This window comes from Lynx rufus, unplaced genomic scaffold (assembly GCF_022079265.1).
Source record: "Lynx rufus isolate CCGP_SWC_20201006 ecotype Redwood Valley unplaced genomic scaffold, mLynRuf1.p SCAF_8, whole genome shotgun sequence".
Classification (NCBI taxonomy): domain Eukaryota; kingdom Metazoa; phylum Chordata; class Mammalia; order Carnivora; family Felidae; genus Lynx; species Lynx rufus.
Window position 1 is genome coordinate 120,708,853 of NW_025814896.1, and position 24,395 is coordinate 120,733,247.

Here is a 24,395-nt window from a genome sequence, read left to right on the forward strand (position 1 = left end):
TTTCAAATTCTTGAGAAGAGTGTTTATATGACTTTCTCTACCACAAAAGATTGTTTCATTGAGGAAATATGAAGTGTGGAAATATCAAGAAGGTGGCTATTCCACATCTCGGTCATTTGGAAGCAGTCAGAACAAGATTGGTGGAGGCTGTTCTAGAATAAAAAGACCTGACAGGAAAGAGCTGTGAAGCGCTGTGCAGCCAACTTTCTTTCATCTGGCCTCTCCAGGGAGATCCTGCAAGAGATTCAGCGTCTCCGTCTGGAGCATGAGCAGGCTTCCCAGCCCACCCCCGAGAAGGCCCAGCAGAACCCCACGTTGCTGGCTGAGCTGCGGCTGCTGAGGTAAGTAGGGATACTGCACCACTGTCTGCAAAGGATGGTCTGTGGTAGGAATTTACGTGTCGGGAAACAAAACGAGTAGGGTGGAATCTGTTTCTCAATACAACTAGTCCTGTTAGAGCAAACAGTTAAAACATTCCAGTCATCCTGTTACTGCTTCAGGTGTTTGGATTCTGAGAACTTCAGCCATCGTGGCAGAACCAGGTCAACACCAGTGTCCGGCTCCACGCCAGGCAGAGCAGTGTTTACACTTTTATGATCGCTTTAAGAAGACTGTGCTCCGATCCGTCTTCTTATTTTGTTAATTAGTCTGACTTTGAAGACCCTTGGCAGGAATAATGCTCCTCTGTCCTATGAGTATATTCTCCCGGTGCTTCACGGTCAGAGCAGGACTCTGTTGAAGGGGAAGGGTGCTTGTTACACAGGCACGTCTCTGAGATGCAAAACCACGTGGGAACCCCTTGCACCACCGCTGTGGAACCTTCCCACTTCGACATAGATATAAACGGCCTCGGGGCCCGGAGGCTCAGGGCTCAGGACCCGAATGCGGGCAGAGAGCTGCTTCAGCCCCCACTGAGATGCTATTTTGGAGCGAATGGAGAAGTCTGCCAGAAGAGCTTAACATGAGAGTGATCTGATCAAAGTTATTAGGCTCTTATTTCCTATCAGTCTTGAAAAGATGTGTGTGTACTCTTTGGTAAATGCAGACATTTTTTGGACGCTAAGTTAGTGACTGGCTTCTCACCAGACCTCTAGATGTCCAAAGAGTAGGTTGTAACATTTCTGTGTAGGTTGTAACATTTGACATTGCACAGTTGATTTTTAATGTGCCATCATCTGGGGTTCTGCATAGCCGAATATCCTTTTGTAATTCTTCCTTTGGCTTAGGTCATGTAGCTTCTCAACCATCATTTCTTCTCCTAGAGAATGGAGATGATTGTTTTTCTATAACTGTCTTTCTTTCTAGATTTATATCATCAATAAATAAGTCATAAAGAATTTAAACTGTGCAGATGAAAATCATTAGAGATACAGAGATTCCCATTCTTCTGAAAATTCATTTTAGTTCCTAAATTTAATTGGGCTTGAGGATTTGGTTCCTAGGCCCTCCGTTGCATGTCTGGGATGTTAGCAGCTTGTTGCTACTCTCCGAAGTCTGGGAGAGCATGTGCAGCTGACTCAGTCCCAGTGTTAACTCTGAACTCTCGGCATAAGATACAACTGTTTCCTTTTCCTCACCACAGCCCAGGCACAAGTAACTGTTTTATATCTAGCAAAGCAAAAAATGATTACACTCCAATCTTAACTGTTGCTGGAAGCGGGATCGCTAAAAGTCCTTAATTCAGCCGGAAGTGTCTGGAAAATGTCACAGATTTAGTAGGCAGAGGGCTGAGCCCAGGGATGTCATGTAGGCAGCAAGAAGCAAGAATTTACCCTAAATCTGAGGAGGGTCTAAATCTTGAAAAGTCCGGAAGTGTTTAATCTGAAAAGCAGCTTCTGTTATCACTAAAGAAAGAGAGACTATTTAGTAAGCGTGCAGGATCAATTGCTTATGCACACAGACAAAACATATTGGCTCTCCACTTCACACTATATACAGAACACACTACCAGATGGATTAAACATGGAGACAAAACTTTAAAACTTTTAGAAGAAAATGTGAGAGAATTTCTTTAGGATTTTGGAATAGAAAATAGTTTCTCAGAATCACCGTGAAAGAAGTTGGTAAATTCATCTATATTCATATTGAGAACTTTTGTTTATCAAAAGACACATAAAGGGCAAGATTCATGTCTACGTATCTGGCATCCTTCTGGTTTTGATCAATATATACGAATCCAGGAACTGCCAGGTACCCAGCTAGTGTAATAAAACAAGATAGAGAATTTCATTCTTGGGGTTAGTGGTTATGAATTCTGTCTTTCCCCCATGATTGTTATTTTTAATTTTTATTTTTTTTAAGTTTTTTAATTTATTTTTGAGACAGAGAGAGACAGAGCATGAAAGGGGGAGGGTCGCAGAGAGAGGGAGACACAGAATCTGAAACAGGCTCCAGGCTCTGAGCTGTCAGCACAGAGCCCAATGCGGGGCTTGAACTCACAGACCGCGAGATCGTGACCTGAGCTGAAGTCGGCCGCTTAACCGACTGAGCCACCCAGGCGCCCCATGACTGTTATTTTTCAATGGTATATTCATTTCAATAATATATATAACAACTGTGTAAGATGTGAAGCATAAAGATAAAATGAACACCCATGAACCCACACCTTTGTCATGTGTTGTTAAAACCATGTCGTGTGTGTAAGTGCCCCCAAGCCCATTTCCTTGCTTCCACGTTCCCCACAGAGCTCTCCTCTATCCAGAATTTGGTTTATCATTGTCTTGCTTTTTAAACAGTATCTATCATCAAATATATGTGTATTCCCACATAATAAAGTGTTTAGTTTTGCTTTTTGTTTTTTGCACTTTATAGAAATGTTGTTATATGCATAGAGTGGAACCTTTCCCCCCTTCAGTACTACGCTTTAGGGTCCTTCCATGTTGTTGCTGTAGCTACATATAGTTCCTTCATTTTCACCACATGGTGTAATTATTTGGTTGTGCATAGCACAGGGAAAGAGTACCGCATCCAGTCTTAGAAGTTCAGAGAAGAAAGGCTCTCTAGAAAATCGAATGAGTCGGTTTTTCTTTATTGAATTTATACCTGTGCTGGAAATTTAGGGAGTATGAAGACTAGAAAACAATGATTCCATCTTACAAATTTGTGATCTAGTTTTGGAAATAAACATAAAATAATTTTCTGGTCAGTTAACTAATATTATATAGTGTTAATAAATAGTATGGGCATTATGCTATAAGAAATCTAAGTATGAAAATATAGAGAGAGGCTAGAAGCAATTAGACCCATGGAGGTGGTGGAAGTTGAGCTAGACCATGGAAGGTAGGGTTGATTTGGATGGAGTCTGGGACAAAACATTTCAGGTTAGAAGTGGAGTTGGGGTTCAGCATGATCCCCCAAAGAAGTATGATACATTTCAGAGAAGGGAAAGAGTCTTAGAACTAAGAATTTGTTTCAGGCGTCCATTGAATTAATCTTTAGAGTGCCAGTGATAGGAGATAAAATTAGTTGAGGAATTGAGACCAGGTTCTGGAGAGCCTTAAGTGATAGGTGAGTGGAAATCCTTGGAGGATTTCAAACAATGATGGTGTTAACTTCACTAGATGTTAATTGAGTACATACTGGATGTGATATTCTCTTAATCATTCAATACATGCAAAGATGAGTAAGACTCATCCCCTGACCTCAAGGATTTTGCATCATGGTAGGTATGACAGCGATGCAAGGTAAAATAAATTAGGTGCCACAGGAGCACCAGTTGTTGTAGTGATTAATTAAGCAGGATCTGATACCTGCTGAAGTAATTAGGAGTAGCTTCCTGGGAAGAGTGACATTGAGTGGGACACTAAGGAGTGAATAATATTTGGAAGAAGTTGGGGAATTGCTGGGATTCGTAAAATGACAGGATCTGCTTAAGGAAAAGTGAACCATCAGCTGGACATCCAGACGTGGAAGGGAATAGAAGGTGAGGCACTAAGGATAGGCATGCAGGTGGGGTCTGGAGCAGCACTCTGATAGAAATGGAATGTGGGCCACACATGTAATTAAAACCTTTTCTAACAACCACAGTGAAAAACTAAAAGGAAATAGGTGCCATTAATTTTATCTTTCATACCCATGGTCTTATTTGATCCTTCAGATATTGCCATAGTTGTTTGTAATTAGTCCCATTTTAGTGAAGAGAAAATTGAGGCTCTTACAGGTTAGGTGACTTGTCCAAGGTTGCAATATTTAGAAAATGGTGGGCCTCAAGCCTCTTGATTTCTATTCCACTTCACCATAACAGATGAAATCAGGATTAATCAGGCTAAGAGACCATTGCACGTGTGAGGTAAGGCGTGCTTGGATAAAGTGAGAGACGGGAGAGAAAGACACATACGTTTCTAGGAAAGAGTTATCTAAGTCGGATGACTGAATATAGGGTATAAGCAGGAAAGTATCGAAGAGGACGGAGGTTTTCAGCCATGACAGCTAGAAGAAATGAGGAAAGAGAACCATTTGCGGACTAAAGTCTTAAGTTCGGTTTTGGACTTATTGAGCTAGAACTGACGCGAAACCTGGCCTCGGAGAAAAGTAAATTCTCTCAGACACAGAGCCACCCTGATGTTAGTCTCACTCTTGAGGCTGGCATCTGGTGCTGGAAGCATCAGCTACTGAACCCTGTTTCCCCTGAGCAATTTTCATACGTTTTCTCCACTATCAATTTAAGTTCGGACTCGTTTCATGTATCTTTCTAAAATTGACTTCCTGAGGAATTTTTAAAATCACTTTAACAATGACATTAATCATGCTTTGTTCTGTATATGGCCATGTGCATTTTCCAAAGCATTTTTACATACTATTCTCACAACAGGAAAGTGAGCAAAACAGATATTATCACCACTTTCTACATAAGGTATCAGAAGTTCAGTAACTTGCTCAGCATCGCAGACCCCAGTAAATAGCGGAATCGGGTCTGAAGCCCATTTCGCCTAGGCTTAGACCCTTCCTTGAGGGTCCCTTTGTCTTCAGAGCCTCATTCCGGATGGGCTTCTCCTCTCGGACAGGCAAAGGAAAGATGAACTGGAGCAGAGAATGTCGGCGCTGCAGGAGAGCAGGCGCGAGCTGATGGTTCAGCTGGAGGGACTGATGAAGCTGCTGAAGGTAAGAGAGAGCCCTGGCCGCTCCCCCACGCCCCCCCCCCCCACCCGCCTCCCTCCCACCGCTTGTTCCCCTTCACCTCCAGTTCAGCTGCTGCCGCCCCCCCAACCCCTGCCGTGCTGCCTGAACAGGGTGCCGCAAAAGGCTTAAATGGCGCTGCCCGTAAAGTTAGACACGACTCCATAAAGTCATCTAATTAGTGTAAAGCCTGATTATAAAAAATGAGTACCTGGAGTTAGCGTCATGTCCTTAAATAGTGGTAGGCAGGTGTATAAATAGGATATTAACTATATGTAAACAAATGTTTCTCAACTGTTTGAAGTTTCTTTTAAAACAAATTTTCAAATATTTCGCCTAAAGACTCAAGAAGGATTAAGAGTCCTATTTTAGTAAGTATTATCGTGGCAGACCAAGCTAATCAGACTAATTCTAATGAATAACTGTATTAGGAGGAACAAAAGAGCATCCCAGCTCTATGTTTGTTATCTTGGGGCTTGAATAAATTTGGAATGATTCAGATGTCACTGTCTTTGTTGACATATTACAACATGCGACAAATATATCGCAGCCCCTATACCCCAGAGGAGAGAAAGGCACATTTGGCACTTAAGTGTCCTCACCTGGACAGTTTGGCACTCCACAGAAATATCTACCCAGATACGTAGCAGCAAGACCAGAATACATTTGTTCCTGCTGTTAGTTCCTTTAGTCTCTGTGTCTGTGCTGAGAAACCACTGTATTTTGTGGTGCCACACCGAGTTCGCAGCCAGAGTGGAAATCACAAAGTGTGGATTACCTCAAAAGCCAGGCTGAGGGGAGTAGATTGAATCCTGTGGTAAGAGAGTCACTGACGGTTTGGGAAATAATAGTTTGGGAAAATATGTAGAGCGGATCAGAGAGGGAAGAAACTAAAGGAGAAATGGAGATAAATATAACTGTCTAGCCCAGTGATTGTGCTGCATCACAATCTGTGAGTGTGAGTGTGTGAGTGACAGGGGTCCAGACTAGCAGTGCGGCTCAAGGAAACATCAGCCTGGAGACTTTTCTTCAACTTCTCTATGCTAAACGAGTCCCTTCATAGTGAAGCAAGTGGTATTAGCAACTTGGGTAAATGTAGCGTTTGTGTTTTAAACTGACTTTTGGGGTGCCTGGGTGGCTCAGTCGGTTAAGCGTCCGACTTCGGCTCAGGTCATGATCTCACAGTTCGTGAGTTCGAGCCCCGCATCGGGCTCTGTGCTGACAGCTCAGAGCCTGGAGCCTGCTTTGAATTCTGTGTCTCCCTCTCTCTCTGCCCCTTCCCTGCTCATGCTCTGTCTCAAAAATAAATAAACATTAAAAAAAACAACAACTGACTTTTGACTTGCTCGAGACAATCGCTTCTTTTAGTCTTAAGCTGAATCTCTTTTTCTAGCTTTGGTCCTGGGTATTTGGGTTGTTTTGCATGGACGTGTTTCTACGTTAACCCTGTTAACGGAATTTCTCTTGAGAAGTATTTCGTGTCTAAATGGGTCTTGTTTAAAGAAAACCTGGCCCAGATCCCTCTAATAGTTGTCAAGTATCCAGCTAATCCAACCCAATCACCCACTCAAGATGGCAGAGAGGGACTTAAAGGCATTTGGCCGGTATAGCATCTGGAGCCATGTGGGGCTTTGAAAGTCCTGCCATTGTGGGGTAGTCCCCTGCAAGATGGGAGATAATAGGGGGTCCACTCATCCCTAGCCTGTGTCAGACTTGCTTGTAGTAAGTTGCTTTCAGACATTGCCCAAACATAGGTGGGAAGATACCCTAGGGTAATTTTTGTAAAAGGCAAAAGGTTTATGCAAACTGAAGGGAAGTCAGAATGCACTTCCCCCAAAGTCCCACGGTGTGCTTTCTCGTTAGCTGCGCCGCCCTCAGTGTCCGTTAGAGTTCCTGGTTCAGAGCCCTGTGAATATTATTGTGACCTGGTTCACTTCTGATGCTTGTATTCAAGGGCTGGGCAGAATGAGCTGAGGCCTGGAACTCTGATCCCAAACGCTGAGCTTCTTTGTATTTCTAGCTACTGTCTTACAGTTATAATTTCGTAAAATAAGCAGGATCCTTGTGCCCCATTTTGTAAAATCCCCTGCAGGCTTCTTAAATGCCTTATAATTTACTTACCTGATAGGCTGAGGCCATTCAGACTGGGGGGAAGAATTTGCAACACAGAGCAGGAATCTTGTCTTTGATTAGAATCTTTAGAATCAATCTTTACCCATTGATTAGAATTTACAGTTGAAAATTTCATGCCTCTCTAATGTCCAGCTTCCTAAAAAGATGACAGCACAATCCTAATTTGTGTATTATATGCACTCCCAGAAGGTCACCCGTAGGAATCATTGACTTCCATGAAAATTTCAAAGATGTTTTCCTACTATTAAGAAAATATATTCACTAACCCATAATAAAAATACGCTTTAGAATCCTAATTTTAATTTCAAAGGACTGTCCTGCCCTCGTTGATGTTCAATCTGCTAGCATTTAATTCTCTCATAAAACAGCTGTAAGCACTTAGTCAAATGGACAATGAAACCACATGGTCTGGGATACTCATAAATTAAAATACACTGCACAGTAAATTTCCATTTCACAGGGAGTTCTTTCTACTGCTTCAGTGAAATATTATGTACATTATCTATTTATCTGAAAAATGATAATTTAAAGAAAGATGTATATGAACTGTTCCCATTGTTTATTAATTTATTCAATAATAATCTTAAGTCTTTTTTTGTAAGAAGGCAGGGTAAAAATTAATCAGGCATTTATTTAACAAGAAAATATTGGTTCCTAACTGTCACATTTAGGTATTTGGCAGTAAGACCAAGGAGTACTAGGGACCTTCTTTCTTTCTTTTTTTTTTTTTTTAAGTTTATTTATTTTTGAGAGAGAGAGACAGAGTATGAGCAGGGGAAAGGCAGAGAGAGAGAGAGAGAGAGAGAGACAGAATCTGAAGCAAGCTCCAGGCTCTGAGCTGTCAGCACAGAGCCCAACGCAGGGCTCGAACTCACAAACTGTGAGATCATGACCTGAGCCAAAGTCGGACACTTAACTGACTGAACCACCCAGACACCCCTCAGGGACCTTCTTAATTGTATTTTTGGTTTTTTGGTGGCATGATGCAGACTGACACCCAGGTACCCATGGTCAGAAGGTATCTTTTTCTTACATTCCCCCCCTGATTAATGTGTATGGATAACCTCTGTCCCAAACTTATTTAAGCTGGAAGTGGTTGTATGTTGGTATTTTACTTTCTAAATCATGTCCCCAGTATTTTTCTGCCTCATTTTTCATTTTCCTAATATTGCTTTTGAAACAGAGTCACCAGGTGAATTCTGCAGTTTTGGATTTCAACCTCATTTGCAAATGAGGTTTAAAATATAAATTATCATGTAGATAACTGCAGTAGCTACGGTGTTACTTTGGCCACCTAGCCAGACATCCCCCATGTGGAAAAGTCTCACATGTTTTTAGGTGACATAAGCACTTTTGGATTTGTGGTTAAAGTATTATTATTCCCTTTAAATCAACCTTCGCTCCTGTGCCAGTTGCCATCAGTCAGTGTTTACTGACACGACTGACGGACTGAAAACAAAAACCTTATATCTAAGACCTCGTATCTGACCTGTTAAGTGTGTTGGCAGAGCCTTCAAGGCTTTATCTGAGTAACTTCTGTGAGTTTAAATTGTAAAACACCATCCTCAGTAACACGTTGTCAAAGCCCACCCTCTGCCAACCCCAGTGCACAGCAGAGGCCCCTACCTCCTGAAAAGGCTGCCCTGTCCACCATTCCCGTCCTAACCTGACATGTGTCTCCTGCAGATTATCATGATGTCATGTCCTGGGACAAACTATCCATAGCAGAGTTCCCAAATGTGCAAACGGGAAACATTGCTTCCTGAAATTTCCCTATTCTGTTGAGCCAAAGCACTGTTACCTTGCCTGGAGAAAACAGTAAAAATAGGGAGGTGTCTTGGAAACAGTCCTGAGAACTTTTGTCCTTGTCTTCTGACCTCAGCTGCAATTTCAGCCTGTCAGGATTGCCTCATCCCTCCCCCACCATCTCAGTGTCCATTTCAACACTTAGTGCCAGCAATAAACACACATTTTAAATGGTTTAATAACTCTTCCTATGGCTCTTTGCCCTGCCGAGTGAATGGAGAAAAGTATTCTGCCTTACAGGGAAGCCTGGCTAGGAAGGGAAAGCTCTTCCCAGCTGTGGAATTCTAAGCCCTTCTGACCAGAGCCACGTGCCAGATGTAAAAACTGAAAGATGCTAACTTCTTTTTCTTTTTTTTTTAATTTTTTTAAAGTAATCCCTGCACCCAAAGTGGGGCTTGAACTCACGACCTCAAGATCAGGAGTTGCATGCTTTACCAGCTGAGCCAGGCACCCTAAGATGCTAACTTCTTAAGGCTTACTGAGCTAACGCTCAGGGCCCTCTTTGCCTGGGCTCCTGTGAGTATAGGTTTGGTCAGGCATCTAGCAGCTGGCTCTGATTACGAAGAACATCTTCTTGTGCTCAGTTGGAGTCTCCGGAAGAGAGTTCTTGGTGCCTGTTTAATTTCTAGTCCATGTCTCTTCCTTGCAGGAATAAAATTATTTTTTTCCAATTTTTTTTACTTCCTCTTTCCTTTTTGTAACTGGTTGGATTTTCTGAAACCATTCTTACCATTGGCCCCAGATCTGCAGACCCTGTAAAAGCAGAAGCACCCGTCCGTCCCTAAGACTTCCTACACACATGTTCAGTAAAGACTGCCTGCACGGCTGGATCCGATTTAAATAGAACCATCGCAGCAGCTTTTAGATTTGCACACCCTGGGCAAAGAGCAGAGGCTCCCTGACCACAGTTACTCATGATGAGGCAGAGAAAGAAGAAGCAAAAAGGCCCATTAAAAGACAGAGTAGCTGAAGAGCAAAGGACCACGGAGAGACAGACTCAGAAGTGTTTCTCTCGTCTTTGCTGTGCTTCTTCCCGCGGCGCCCAGTGGTGCGTTGTGATAGCTGAGAGTTGGCAAGTACCCACTCTGCCCACCGTCACTGTGAGGCTCTAAAAGACAGAGACCACATCTTATCTTCAGGTTTCCAGGGCCTTATGCATAAGAAGTACTAAATGAACCTGTGTTGAATTAGTGGAAAAGTGAGGTCGAGAGTTCTTTTTGAAAAGCCTCTCAGGGCCCTGAAGCAGCTTCCAGTTTGTTGGAGGAATGGGGATGGGATGTAAGCGCATCCTTGGGACAAAACCACAAAAAAGCAGCCCCAAAGCAAGTGGAGAGGAGGGGACTAAGGAAGAGAGTCTGGTCAGGTGAAATTGCTAGTTTGGGGGAAGTTTTTAGGGCAGTGGCTCTCAAACCAGCAGGCATCAGAATCAGCTGAAAGGCTCTGAAACATGTTGCTGTGCCCCACCCACCCCAAGACTTTGGATTCAGGTAGTCTTGGCAGGCGCCCAAACTTTGCATCTCTGACGAGTTTCCAGGTGCTGCTGCTTTGCGAACCATTGGCCTAGAGGAAGGTAGCTAACACATAGGAATATTAGGAATGGGGAGATTGATTATTGGGCTTCTGGGTCCTAGTTGAGCTATTTCTTTCAGTCTACCCTAAACAGCTATGTGAGCTCGGGCGAGTCAGGCTCTCTAGGCCTTTTCTGTCCATAAATGAGGAAGTTGGATTAGATGGTTTCCCAGTTCTAGAGGCTAGCCCTGAATGAACTGGGTGGGACGGAGGCCTGCCATTCGCTCTGTGCAGCTGATGGTGCCCGATGACCGTCTGGGCCTTTAGTCTCTGAACCCGTGCACCTAGCCTGGTTTGCCTGATTCTTCCATCATTTCTTCCAGATGTTTTGTGGTGATGGCCATTAACCTCTCTCCTTTTTCCCTCTGCCTTTTTTTCCATCTTCAACACCTCTAGGAGGAAGAGCAAAAGCAGGCAGTAAGTGAACTTGGGAATTCTCCATCTGATTCTTGCTCCTTTTGCATGTTCTTCTTTTCCTCAGAGAACTGTTACATTCTTTCTCGTCTCCTCCCTGCACAAGTTCACCTCTGCAGAATTGGTTATGTGTAAAACCCTCAGCCGTTCGCTCCATAGTCGTGTAAAACGGCCTGAAAGTCCACGTCATGTTTACCTCATTAGCAGAGCATGTTCTTACTTGAAACCAGAGCTCGTTGAATTTTTGTTAAAGTACACATCTGTTGTGTTTATTTAACTATGCATGATTAGCCAGGCTACGATTGCCTTTCCCTGCTTTTGCATTCGCTGCTGCTTCATGTCTAGAGTGACTTTAATTGCTTGAAACAACTTTCGGGGTTGTGGGAGTGACCTCAGGTCTAAATACTACATCATGAATGATTGTGCATGGAAATGTACAGTTTTTCTGATGACTTCAAATGTCCTTCAGTCTCGAACAGGCTTCTGGATGCTCCAGCCCCAGGAGCCTTCTTAACAAAGTTACCAATGAAAGCTAAGTGACTGGTTATGCCCTAAGTGATTTCCTGTTCAGAGTCTGCTCCAGGGGGAGCTCTGGTTTTTGAGCTGCATGGCTGTTGCATGGTGTTTAGGGAAGGTTTATGTTTGTTTTTATTTTTCCGGACAGCCCTTAACCCACACAAGAAAATCAATTGAGGGCCTATCCTCAATAGTAACACCATATGTTTATATAACATAGTAAGGTTTTCAAAGCATACATTTTTTTATACAAGCTAAAGCTGATTTTTAACTTACCTCGGGGCTTTAATTTTAAAAGAGAGAAATATGAATGTTTAATTCAAAAAATTTACTTGTTTCTTTTTCAAAAAACAAAGTGATCCATGTTTTAGATTAAGAATAGGAATATACAGGGGCGCCTGTGTGGCTCAGTCAGTTAAGCGTCTGACTTCAGCTAAGGTCATGATCTCACAGTTAGTGACTTCGAGCCCTGCATCGGGCTCACTGCTGTCACTGCAGAGCCTGCTTTGGATTCCCTGCCCCCCCCCACTCCGCCCCTACTCCCCTTACTCCCTCTCTCTCTCTCTCTCAAAAATAAATAAATATTTAGAAAAAAAAGAATAGGAATACCCAACAGTATATTTATTATTTTCAGTTAGGAAGGCAATGAAATAACAGAGTGAAGAGGAAAAGAAAGGAAGGAAAAGATCAAATGGGGGAAGAGGCAAGAAAGGAGCAAGGGAGAGACAGACTGTCAGAAGGAAAGCGGATAGATTATAGGATTAAGATAGGTGATCAACCCAGAAATCTCAGTGGCTTTACTGTAACAGAAGTTTGTTTAGTGTTGTTTTTGCTTTGTTTGTTTGTTTGTTTCCTCATTGACACGTAGTTTATTGCTTTGATCTTATGGCACTTCCTCAGTAGGTGCATTCATATGGGCAAAGCAGGAGAAGACAGCATGGGAAGTCAAGCCCAGTCATTAAATGCATTAAATGTATGAGGAAGTGACACTCATGCTTCTCTTCCCCTCCATTTCATTGGCCAAAGCAAGTCATATGACCACACTTAACTTCAAGGGGGGCATAGACGTATAATCCTCCAGTTTGCTTAGAAGCCACAGAGACGCGGATGCTGGTAACGCCGACCACAAATAGGAGGATGGGTGCGCTTGTGTTGAGGGAAGGAAAGAGAACATCTCTCCTTCCTTCTCCGTTCTCCCGCTGTTTCCCTGACAGTCTCCTCTCCTTCGTGGTGCTCCAGGGCATCACCTCACCTGTAGCTGCCGACAGCCACTGTTCCCCTCCTTCTCTCCTCTCCTCTATACCTCAAAGATGCACGTTGCAGCTAAAACCACTTGCTGGGAACTTACTCCAACAATCTTCCCAGACTAGCATCTCCTCCCTCTGGGAATGTGCCGGCTCAGAGTGAAGAACCCTACACCTTACCTGAGAACTCTCTTTCCGAAGAGGGAGGGCTTTATGAGTATCTATTTTATTTATTTTTTTTTTCAACGTTTATTTATTTTGGGACAGAGAGAGACAAAGCATGAACGGGCGAGGGGCAGAGAGAGAGGGAGACACAGAATCGGAAACAGGCTCCAGGCTCTGAGCCATCAGCCCAGAGCCCGATGCGGGGCTCGAACTCACGGACCGCAAGATCGTGACCTGGCTGAAGTCGGACGCTTAACCGACTGCGCCACCCAGGCGCCCCATGAGTATCTATTTTAATGGTAGCAGTAGAGCTTCCAATAGACATTTCATTCTTAAAAAACATTATGGATTGCCATGTAATCCAAGAACGAGAAATTGCCACTGCTGATATGTTATTTCTCAGGTCGCTTTAAAGCTGACCTTGAGCAGACAGGGACTTAAATAACCTGTTTGCTTCAGTGACCTTTGAGTCTGTGTGAGATCATCATGCCCTTGAAGTCGGCAAAGTAAGAGGCTAGACCCAGACTGCTGAAGCTTGCCCCTAATGAACCACTTGTGTGTATGTCTTAGAAGTTCTCCATGGCCGTGGTCCTGAGTTCATGACCTTGTCTTCGTACTCTCTTAGGACCGTCCATGGCATAAATTGGTACAAATTGTTTTTTCCCCATCTTTCTCCACTATGATATAGGTAAGACATTCTGCTCTGTGGATATAGGTTTAAATATCCTCTGTTTACATCACAGGTTAAACTGGACCCACCCAAGGCTCAGTGCTGAGGCTCAAATTTGAAAGCTCAATAGCTTTATATAATTCAACATTTTAAACAAGGAGACACATAAAGCTTTAGAACTCGTGCTTCTGTTTTAGTCTGTCTCCTTACTGAGTGAGATACAAAAAGGTATTTAGCACAGAGCTAAGTTGTAACTTTTTCTTCCTTTCTGGGTTCTGGCTGGTATAGTTTAATTTCTTCCGCATCATAATGTGTTACCTATATGGGTGATAAAATAGTTGTGAGAGACTCCTACAATGAAGAATTTACTAGACACGCTTCCCAAAATTGGCTCTATAAATCCATTATAGAGAACTTTTCATGTAGTCGTCTTCTTGCTTCTTTCCTCTTTAGGGATTATTTTAGCTTTGGGGGGATTTGAGAGGAATAGGTAATGACTGTGACTTAACAGCTTTGGTGCTGTGGGTCCACCTTCAGCCTTCAGCCACTTCTCCAGGGCTTTGAGTGGCATCAGCACCTCAGCTGATAATTCTTCTGTCTTTCCTCTCTCCCTCCCTCCCTCCTTCGCTTCTCTTTTCTCAGATCCAAGAGTTATAATTAAGGGAAGAACTGCCTGGCTATTTCAGATAAGACTTCACTGAGTGACTCTTCAACCCACAATATACCCTACAGTTTAACAGGCTCAGGAATTAGATTGTATCAACTGAGTCAGGGTTAATCAGGCCCGTGATAATCATCAGACTGTAATTAAAGGACTTTGTCTGCCTTTTTCACTACTGCCATCCCCAGTCGCTAGCTAGTGCCTGCCACAGAACAGATACTCAATAAATAGTTGCTGAATGAAAACTAGTATTAACGAAATTCACAAGATTTCGAACTAAAAGTGGTGTGAATTTGTAAGTTTATTGATTATAAGGCACATAACTGCTTCGAGTACTTAGAGCAGTGACTTTGCTCAAGGTACTCCTGTTCCCTACCCATTCAGAAGACTAAATCATGGTTCAGAAACGCCCTTTATAAAAAGGAATCAGAAAAAGGAATTTCAGGGTCACCATTAATTATGATTAATGCTATTACCATTTCTGTCTAAAGAACAGATATTGAGTATGTAGAATAAAATAATCCTCTTTTTTTTAAATACGTATAATCTATAAAATGTGGGGTATATGTAGTTATTTGTATCACTTGAAAGTGTTTTGATAATTGCTTAGTAAAAACCTGGTGCCTGCAGCCTGGTTAGGGGATTCACCAGCATGTTACAGAGGAACTCACTAAGGTAACAACAGCCTGACGAGTAATACTGGTGATGGTATTTACTGCCATTGGTGCACTTGAGCTGTGGGCTACTCCGGTCCTAGTCTGGAGGGATTTCAGATGTCTAAATTCATGCTAGTTACATCTCAGTGTTCCATTTTTCCCAGTGACTCAACACACCATAAAATTGTACTGCTGGATTGCTAACACCAAATAAAATGAGCTATCCAAGGCAAGAGGTACGGTTTACTCATGAAAGATGTTGCCTGGAACATTTCTCTGAATTCTATTAGACATCACTACTTTTTATATACAGATCAACATCAGGCTTAAAGACTCTAACTTTAGATAGTAAGATATAAGAATAGAGGGCTCCCATGGGGTTGCCTTGATCCAAATTAGTAGTATGGTAATGGTCCAGAGGGTTAGATAGATGGGACTCTGAAAATTGTGTAATTAGAGGAATCTTGGGGATTCCACTAAGAGAGCATTGACACGCTTGGAACCTTTCCTTTTACTTCAGTAAGTTGGAATATCAAGTGGGATCTTGCCACATGCCCTTTCTGATTTCCAGAATCAGATGAATAACCCACTACAACTACACCAAAGAAAGCATGGTGTGAGCTGGTTCTTAAAAGCCTGCGTCTCTGATCTGGCTCCCCCAAATATACCTCAGAGGAAGGGTGCTCAATATTTAGTTAGCCACGGTTGACCCATGAGGGTTCTAACAAACTTCATGAATATTAACTTTGTAAATTTAAGAAAAAGTACTTTTTAAAAACCCTATACAACAACAAATAAAAGCCTCCTTTGTCCATTAAAGAGATTATTGGTGAACCCCTTGATGTGCTCATGGACCACTTCTCCTCTTGCTTCACTTAACCTTTAGATACAATCTCATTGGGAAGTGATTCAAATTCACATGCCTCTAAATCTTCTGGACTCTCTGACCCCACCATACTCTAAAATGGAAGGCTGAATCTACTTCTACCCCGAGGCAAAGAATTGCCATTCACTTATTTATTCAGCAGTGTCTTACTACATATGTTCGAGACAGTGAACTTGGCGTTTTGGAGGATAACAAGAGAAATCCTACAAAAATACCACCCTCAAATAGTATGAACATTATTTCATCATTGGCATCATGCCTTAAATACAGAAACACATGCCAGGTCAGTGGTATCCTGAGCTATAGGCACCACTGCTATCCCTCTAAGTTTGTGAACTCCACAGATGTCTTTTGGTAAACAGAGATCAGTGTGATGTACTGTGTGACTCTGCCATAGACCTTCAGCCTGGGTTCCAGTCCTAGTCTGTCTAGATGACCCCATGTGCTAACTGCACATAGATTGCCTTGTGAGTCTGTGAAGTGTACTCATTCACCAGTCCCGGCTCCTGTACTCACTATAGGAACCTGGTAGTTTGTTGCTTTGTTTTTCATTCAGTTTTTTCCCCAAAGGAGAAAATATTGTTACAGTATTAAAAATAAGATTTGTATTTCACTCCCCCAGAACTCCTTGAATACCTACAAGGAGTTTACAGTGTGAGGATATAGGGGGAAATCGCTTTGAGTCTCCACAGTATTTTTCATCACCCTCGTCAAGGACAAACTGAGAGGTTTCCTTCCCTGCTTTCCTATTTCCCTCCTGCACTACATTTCTGTCTTTCCCTCTCTTGGACAGAATGCATGCAACATATGAAAACTATCTTCCAAAGTCTCCAGGGAAATTCTCTACACACCAAGCTGGAGAAATTGTCCTTCCACTGGAACAACATTGAATTCCTGGGACACACTGTCTCACCCAGAATACTACAATCTGAGTCTCAGCAAAGCATCAGCAGAAAAGAATGAGTGAAAGGTGACTTTTTTAGGTTCTGAGCCTGAGGATCTAGGAAAATGATGGGAACACTGACTGAAGAAGTAAGAAGAGGAGATGATCTGGGTTAGGGAGGGGACTTTGACCTGTTTTTGAACATACTGAGTTCTGAAGATTAGGCAGGCACTCAGGCTTTTTGCCTGATCTACCATATATTTGGGGATATGCAGCTGGAACTTCAGTGGGAAAACATGGCTAGCATTGTAGATTTGGAAGTCTTCAACATAAAATTAGGGTTGAAACCATAAACATGAGGCTTAGGGAAAAACCATAGTAGAGAAAAAGAAGAAAGAGGAGGTGGGAGGGGTAGGATTGTGGGTTCTTGGTGAAAGCTCAGAAGCTTTCAAGAAGGAGAAAATTAATAAGACAATAGGATAAGGAAGCCCTTGGATTTGCCAATCAGGAAGTTACCAGCAACCCTGGAAAGAAAATTTTCAGTAGAGTAGTAGTGTAGATAGCTCTGAAAAATAGGCTTTGTTTTGTCCAGCCGCCACCCTGCTTTGGTTTCAGCCCAAAGAAGGAGAGGGAATTAAATCTTCAATCCTCCTTATTGAATTACATATGAATGGATTGCTCTTGTGATTCAAAGGTCCTTCTCATCAAAACCACTTTTCTGTCTAAACATGTCCATAGACTTTACAAACCTGTTTCCTCATCTGCAAATTTCAGCTTCACAGTCCTTTGATGCTTTCGTCACCTGTACCAGCCAGTATGTTGGGGAAAGGCTAAAGCCAGAAAGGGTCTATAGAAAACCAACTGGGTTCATTAGACTGGTGTCTCCTTTTGTGACTTTCAAATGCACTGGGCTTTTCTTTCAACACCCAGCTCCTTCCTCAGTGTTTCTTCATGCCAGCCTTCTACCTCCTCCTTTCCAGACAAAAGAAAGCATCCTAAGAAAATATCCGCTGCTTCCCTGAAGCCCCCTCCTTTGGTTTATCTCTCGGGCTTCCACAGGAGGAGAGGAATCCCTAGTGCTCTTCCTGGTAGACCTCACCCCAGCATCCTCTCTTGGCGTGGGATTGGATCTATGATCCTTCGCTTGGAGAGCATCTGTAGGCATTTCATCAAAGCCTGATCCTGCACCAATCTCTTGGGTCTTATAGCTGACCTTGGGCTGGTTCTGATGTTCCATATTAACAATAACGCAACAGTAGGGAGCCTTCTCTCCTAGAGTCCTTAACTGAAATGAACATCTGCTTAGTTTCAGCTACAAGAAGCATGTTATAAAAGGTACACTAGACTTTTTTGCACTCTTCTCCATTTGCTGCCAATCATAGTCTGGCAAGTAGAATTACTGTCATTTGGCATTACCGTATGGATGCCCCGATGCTTTAAAAGAAAGAGAAGGGGGAAGGGGAGAGAGGGAGGAAGGGAGGAGGGAGAGAAAAGGAGGAAGAGAGAGAAAGAGAAGAAAAGAAGAAAGAAAAAGTAGAAGCTTGTTTTATAAAATTAGAGGCAAAGAGAGAGACGGTTAACTGTAGCTAATGTGGTACCTTTAATAAGAAACCACACCAACTCACCACAGCTCTACCAGCTGGCTAACCGTAAATCCTTCAATACTTTTATTATTTTGTATTCTTATTAACTTAAATATATATGTAACATTCACTATTTACTCATTGCTTTCACATTTCCAATTTCAACTGCCGTATTTAACCAGCTCAGACCTGAGGAAACCAAGAGACAATCTAGGAGACTCTGAGGCCTGTAGCCGCCCCCCCCCCCCACCCCAGGACATCTTCCAAATGTGCAGAAGATACAAGAGTTTATTCTTGGGCCCCTTGAAGATCCTAACCTAACCCGAGGCTACTGGTGACCTGCCCTTCCTTCCACAGCAGCCTGCCACCTGGGAAAAGAAGATTCTGACTCACCTTCAGCCAGGTTTCTCATCCTCAGCATTGTGGAACTCTGGGCCACATAACTCTGGGGAGTCTGGGGGTGCTGATTTGTGCATTGTAGGGTGTTTAGCAGGACCCTTGACCTCTACCTGGTAAATTCTAGTGATAGCCCCCTCCCCAAGCCCTAGCAGGTGAAATTACCCCCAGCTGAGAAGCACTACCCTGAGCTCAGAGAACCTTGCTCTGCGATACAGCCTGAACCGCCGAGGCATTCTCAGAATCCCTGATTCTGAGGTTTACATGTGGACTCGATGGTGAACGATTCCCAGGCACCTTCCCTGCAAATCAGTCCTCTGGCCATGTTTCCTGTCAGCTCCCTGTCTGCACACTGTCTCAGGTTTCTGCTCATCCACGCACTTGTCAAGGTCCAGGCAAGTTTTTCTCCAAAAGCCTGCTTGTGTCTCTCTCCTTCCAGTTCCTACCACCTTTCTTCATTCCAGCCTCCATCATCTCTGTCACCTGGTCTGTTGGAAGAACCTCCACATAAGGGCTCCTTGTGCCCTATCTCTTCCTCCTCAGTCCCTCCTTCACGTTGCTCCAGAGCCAGAGTCCTAAATGCATGGCACTGGCCACGCCATTCTCTCCTCTGGAACCTTCCCCTAGCTCCCTGTGCCGCTGCCCCCAGCAGGGGTCAGTAGGCATTTTATTAAAGGGTTAGACAGTATGGGGCGCCTGGCTGACTCAGTGGGTAGAACATGTGGCTCTTGATCTTGGGGTCTTAAATTCAGGCCCCACACTGGGCATCGAGCTTACTTAAAATTAAAAACAAAAAAAAAATTTTAAAAAGGGTTAGACTGTAAATATTTTATGCTTTGTAAACCAAATCAGAGATATTATGTAGGTACTTATATAACCATTTAAAATGCAACCATTTCAAAATGTGAAAACCATTCTTAGCTCATGGACTGTAAAAAACAGGTGGTGAGCTGGATATGGCCATAGGCTGCCGTTTGCCATCTCCGGCCTAGTAAATAAACTAGGTGACTATTTATTTAAGGCTCGGATGATGGTAGGCCACACTGCTCTTTCCTACCACGTGTCTATGTGCTCCCTATATGCTAGCCCCCCCACACTGCTCCTTACCCCCCGCAGGCAGCCTCCCCTCCCAGGCCAGCTGCCTGTGTTCATGCCCTTTCCTCACCTGGATTGCCCTTCCCGAGCCTTTTCTGCCTATTGAAATTATAGCCCTCAAGATACTCTCAGATGCCACCTCTTCTGTGAAACCTTACCCTGTTCCAGAAGCTCAGAGTTACATTCTCTCGATTCTGTGCTTTTCCTTTGTGCCTCCACTAAGGCATGGATTTCACTCTCCTTTGTATGCTAATTGCATACATGCCTAACAACCCCAGGGGACCGTGAGCCTGCTAACAGTGGACACTTTGCCCCTTTGTGACCCCCAGCACCTTTCAAAGTAGAATAATGGCAGGTGGTCCTCTATTGAGCTGGTGTGTGAAGCATTTTATGTTCATCCACACCAGCCTGTAAAGATATTATCTCCATTTTGCATATGAAGAAACTGAGATGCAGAGAGGTTAAGTAAGTTACCCAGGTGCATGCTGCTAATAAATGGTAAAGCTGACATCCAAACTAGGTCTCCCTAACTGCAAAGCCTGGACTCTAACTGCTGCATTGTGCACAGCAGGGACTCAGCAAAGAATGGTGCTGTTGAATAAGGGTGCCATACCTCACCATATGAGTTTTGCATACCTATAAGTAGCCTTTAAATTTGACTCATTGGAGTTTCAAATATCCCTGATAGGTTCTGGCTTCTTGCCTGATCACCGATTGAGCTGTCTGAATAAGGACCATGCTCTCCTGGCAGTTTATTCTCTTTTTGTTTCTAATATGCAAGCTGAGTGTTTTGTATTCATTTTATAGGGATTTTCCCTTCAGTGAGGTCCCTGATCATTTCACCGAGAACTGGCTTTGAAATCCTACAATGAGAACTAAAGGAATACCATTCTCAAATAGAGTCGGACAGACTAGGAGAAACAAACAGAAAGAGGGTAATCTAGTCTTAGAATTTATGAGCTTCCCTATCTGAAAGTTTAAATTTCAACTTCTTTTGATCTTTGGGTTTATGGTGAGTTGTAGTAGGTTGTTCTTTGTCCCTGGAGCTTAGTATGCTTTCCTCCTCCTACTAAGAAAGATAGCTAGACAACTTGCCTCCCACCCCTCGAAGCCTTGAGGTAAGCTTTGTCTTCTGCAGTGTAATTGGACTTGAACAGGGACGGAATCGACCCACTGCCAGTACCGAGACCATAAACATCCAGCAGTCCCATGGGAGCTGTTTCCTGTCTTCTAGCAACTTACCCCATGAGCCACCACAGTGAACAGTGAGTGACAGGCTGTGTGTAAGCCCTGAGTTTCCTGAAGTGATGTGGGAACAAACGGGTGCCAGCCCTCTGCAGAGGGACTGCTGGCACACTTTTTGGTGCCCCATCCTATCCTTCCAACAGACCTACACAGTACGTAAATGTACGTTCATGGTATCTGTGGTGGAAAGAAAAGAGAGACATCGTAAAACTTGTCAGCTCTTCTCTCTGGTGTTTAGACGCAAAGTTTACCTTGAAAAGCTACACAGCACTTAAGTCACACAGCACCTTTGCTCAGATAGGAAGGTCTCCTGGCGTGCTCTTTCGCTGTTTCTAATTCACCCCAGAGGGAATCACAGCCTGTTTCTTTGCTCACTGCCATACGCTTGTCTCTCTCGTCTCCTCCACCTCGTTCTCTGCTGTCTGCTTGCTCCCATCCCTGGTGCTAACTGCTAGCGGTCTCAACTGTTGTCGTGTTAGGCACACAGGACGGGCATCGCGGCCTCCTGTCTCTCTCCTTTCAGCTGCACATTTGATGTGATGGCTGCACTTTCCGAGCAGAGCCACCCAACACCAGGTTGATATAGTATGTGGGGTTTGTTTTACCTTTTCTTGAAGGGAGAAAAATCTGCCCCAAGTCCATTCTTCAGGGGCGCCTGTGTGGGTCGGTCGGTTGAGCATCCAACTCTTGATTTCAGCTCAGGTCATGACGTCCAGGTCATGAGATTGAGCCCGGAATCAGGTTCCAAGCTGAGCACAGGGCCTGCTTGGGATTCTCTCTCTCTCTCAAAGTAAATAAATCGACATTAAAAAAAAAAAAAAAGTCCATTCTTTATACATCCCATTCCTCTATGCAGTCAGGGTTGCCTTATCTAAATTTCAGACTTGCAGCTCCTTTCTCCCAGGGTTGATTTTTGTGGATTTTGTTGTTGTTGCTGTTTTTCTGAGAGGGCCTCTGAAAATCAGCAGCAAAGAGGCCAGTTTGTTTAATTTAAATACACTGCAGCAAAATGAAGGTAATTGTCCACAAAGGCCATCTGCTCCCTGGCAGGTATCCACGAGTCAGAGAGACAGATGGAGGCTAAAACGCCTCCTTCTGGTACCATGATAACAGCTTAGCTCAGAGTTTCAGGTGGGTCTGTGTTTGTGCAGAGGATACAGTTATCAGGGCTCCATAGAGGGCAGTAACTCAAAATCAGGCTTTTTGCCACAAGCCGCTCCAGGCTCGATTACCTAACTGTAGCGTGTACCAAGGAGATAGGAAAAAATTCATACCTGTCCCATGAAGAAAAAGAAGGGGAGGAAACAGTATTTCTCGAGCCCCTCCTGTGTGCCAAGCACCATGCCGAGGATGCCTGAACACAGCTGAGTGTGGTGCAAATCACCCTTCTGCTAGGGACAGTGCCTTTCTCCCTTTGGGGCCGGCTCTCTCTGCCACAGCCTGTGAGCTCCTGTCTCTGCTCACAGTGTCCTCAGGTCACCTTCTCTGGCATACTGTGTACCTGCTTTGGCTCCAATATTAGATTTGTGTCATAGACAAGAGACGAAGTCATAATCACTGTACTCCTTTCGGGTCTCGACTGAAACATGGGTTCCTCCAGGCCTCAGCAACACCGTGCTATGCTTTGGTTTTCTCCTAGCCATATGAGGCCGTTAGAAGACCCGGGTACCATTCGTAGCCTTCCTACTGATTTATTTGGAACCTTGTGGCCGCTCTAGGCCTCAGTCTCTTCAAATATAAAATGAACGTTGGACTTGGGGTCATGAACATTCTGAAATTGTAAGCATAATCTCTGAGTCCTTTTCTTAGAATGTGATACCCAGTTTTCTCAGGTTTTTAGACTCTTTTGCTAATTTAGAAGAAGTGAAGAGCCAACAGACCAGAGAGCTTCTCAGAATGTATTTCTCGAGCTCTGTATTTCTAGCAGAATTGTTTCTAACTACAAGGGACCTCTGTATTCAGAGAACCTGAGTGACAGGGCATGTATTGTGTTCAGTCATTGGTGACTGGCCCGTGCTGCATTCAAGCCTTTGTTATAGGTCGTATTACAGCAAGATCCCACTGTCCTTGCATCAGGAAACCTTCAAACACCAAGTAGCGTATTGCAGACCTTCCCTAGCTTCCCCAGGCTAACTGCCCCTGTCCTGGCAGCTCAAACCCAGAGGCGCAAGATGGTTTTACACCCGCATCGGAGAGTTTATCCCCATCCCCTGGAGCCGCCTGACTAGTTCCTCCACCTTTCCTGATTTCTGTGTGATTCTCAGGTTCCCCATAACTTCAAGGTTCCAACTGCGATGCTGCCCCCAGCCTGCTCCTGTGACCATTTATTCTAGATTGGTTTGCAGTGACTGGAGTGCTTGGCAGTCTCTGTGGGGAGGTCCTGCCTGCCTGAATGTAAAGCCCATCTGCGCTTCTGAGACATGGTGAAATTTCACAATGCAGTGCCCCAGGCAGATTGTAGTGTATCTGTCTGGCCCAGACCTGTCGAGAGGGCAGAGAGTGAACAATCCCTACCCGGGATCATAGGTAACTGACAGCACGCCCAGAGTGCTGCGCTGCACTGCAAACAGGGTCTCGAACTCTGTGTGCTCTGCGCGCTCCAGCTTGTGGGCGTGTAACTAGAAGGGGCTTATTGAAATTCTGTGCGCCTTGAGCTAAAATCATCCTTGTTGCAGTCACCTGCTCCCTGCACCTCCATAGAGGCTCTGTGTGCATGAATCTAAACGGACAGCATCTCTGGTACTCACCGTACTGGTGAGAAGGGTATGTTCGGGGGCGCCTGGGTGGCTCAGTCGGTTAGGCATCCGACTTCAGCTCAGGTCATGATCTCACAGTTCGTGAGTTCGAGCCCCACGTCGGGCTCTGTGCTGACAGCTCAGAGCCTGGAGCCTGCTTCAGATTCTGTGTCTCCCTCTCTCTGACCCTCCCCTGCTCATGCTCTGTCTCTCTCTGTCTCAAAAATAAATAAAACGTTAAAAAAAAAAAAGAAAGGTATGTTCGGTATAGAACGTGCCGTTATCTGACCCTGAGATGGCTGCCGGGAACCCTCAGAAGATCCTTCACCGACGGCCTCTTTGTGACTGGAGCAAAGCCGTGATTATTTGACATCACTGAGATGACGTGACTTGGCCAAAAATAGAATCATAGAATTTTAAATCAGAAAAATACTTCAGAGATCATCTGCTTGATGCCACTCAGTTTACAAATGAGAAGACTGAGCCCCAGAAAAATTAAAAAGCAGGTGCTGTACGGTCAAAAGAAAACCCCAGGTCTCCCGACTTGCGGGCCATGCCCTTCCCACCGAATCACACCTCCTCTTTGTGTGTCTACCCCAGAGTGGTGGAGAGAGCTAGGATTC

At 44.0% G+C, this 24,395-nt stretch overlaps 1 protein-coding gene across 8 annotated transcripts in view; it reads left to right on the forward strand.

Moving 5' to 3' along the window:
- Window positions 1-24,395, forward strand: part of DTNB (dystrobrevin beta) — a 240,764-nt gene that overhangs the window by 197,368 nt on the left and 19,001 nt on the right. For all 8 annotated transcript variants that reach the window (XR_006960167.1, XR_006960169.1, XM_047068473.1 and 5 more), the window contains 2 exons: window positions 228-341; window positions 5,004-5,100. Coding sequence is in view for 6 of the 8 variants with exons in the window: in XM_047068473.1 (XP_046924429.1) it covers window positions 228-341; window positions 5,004-5,100 (211 nt within the window). In the remaining 2 variants the exon portion in view is untranslated. The remainder of the gene's footprint in view (window positions 1-227; window positions 342-5,003; window positions 5,101-24,395) is intronic.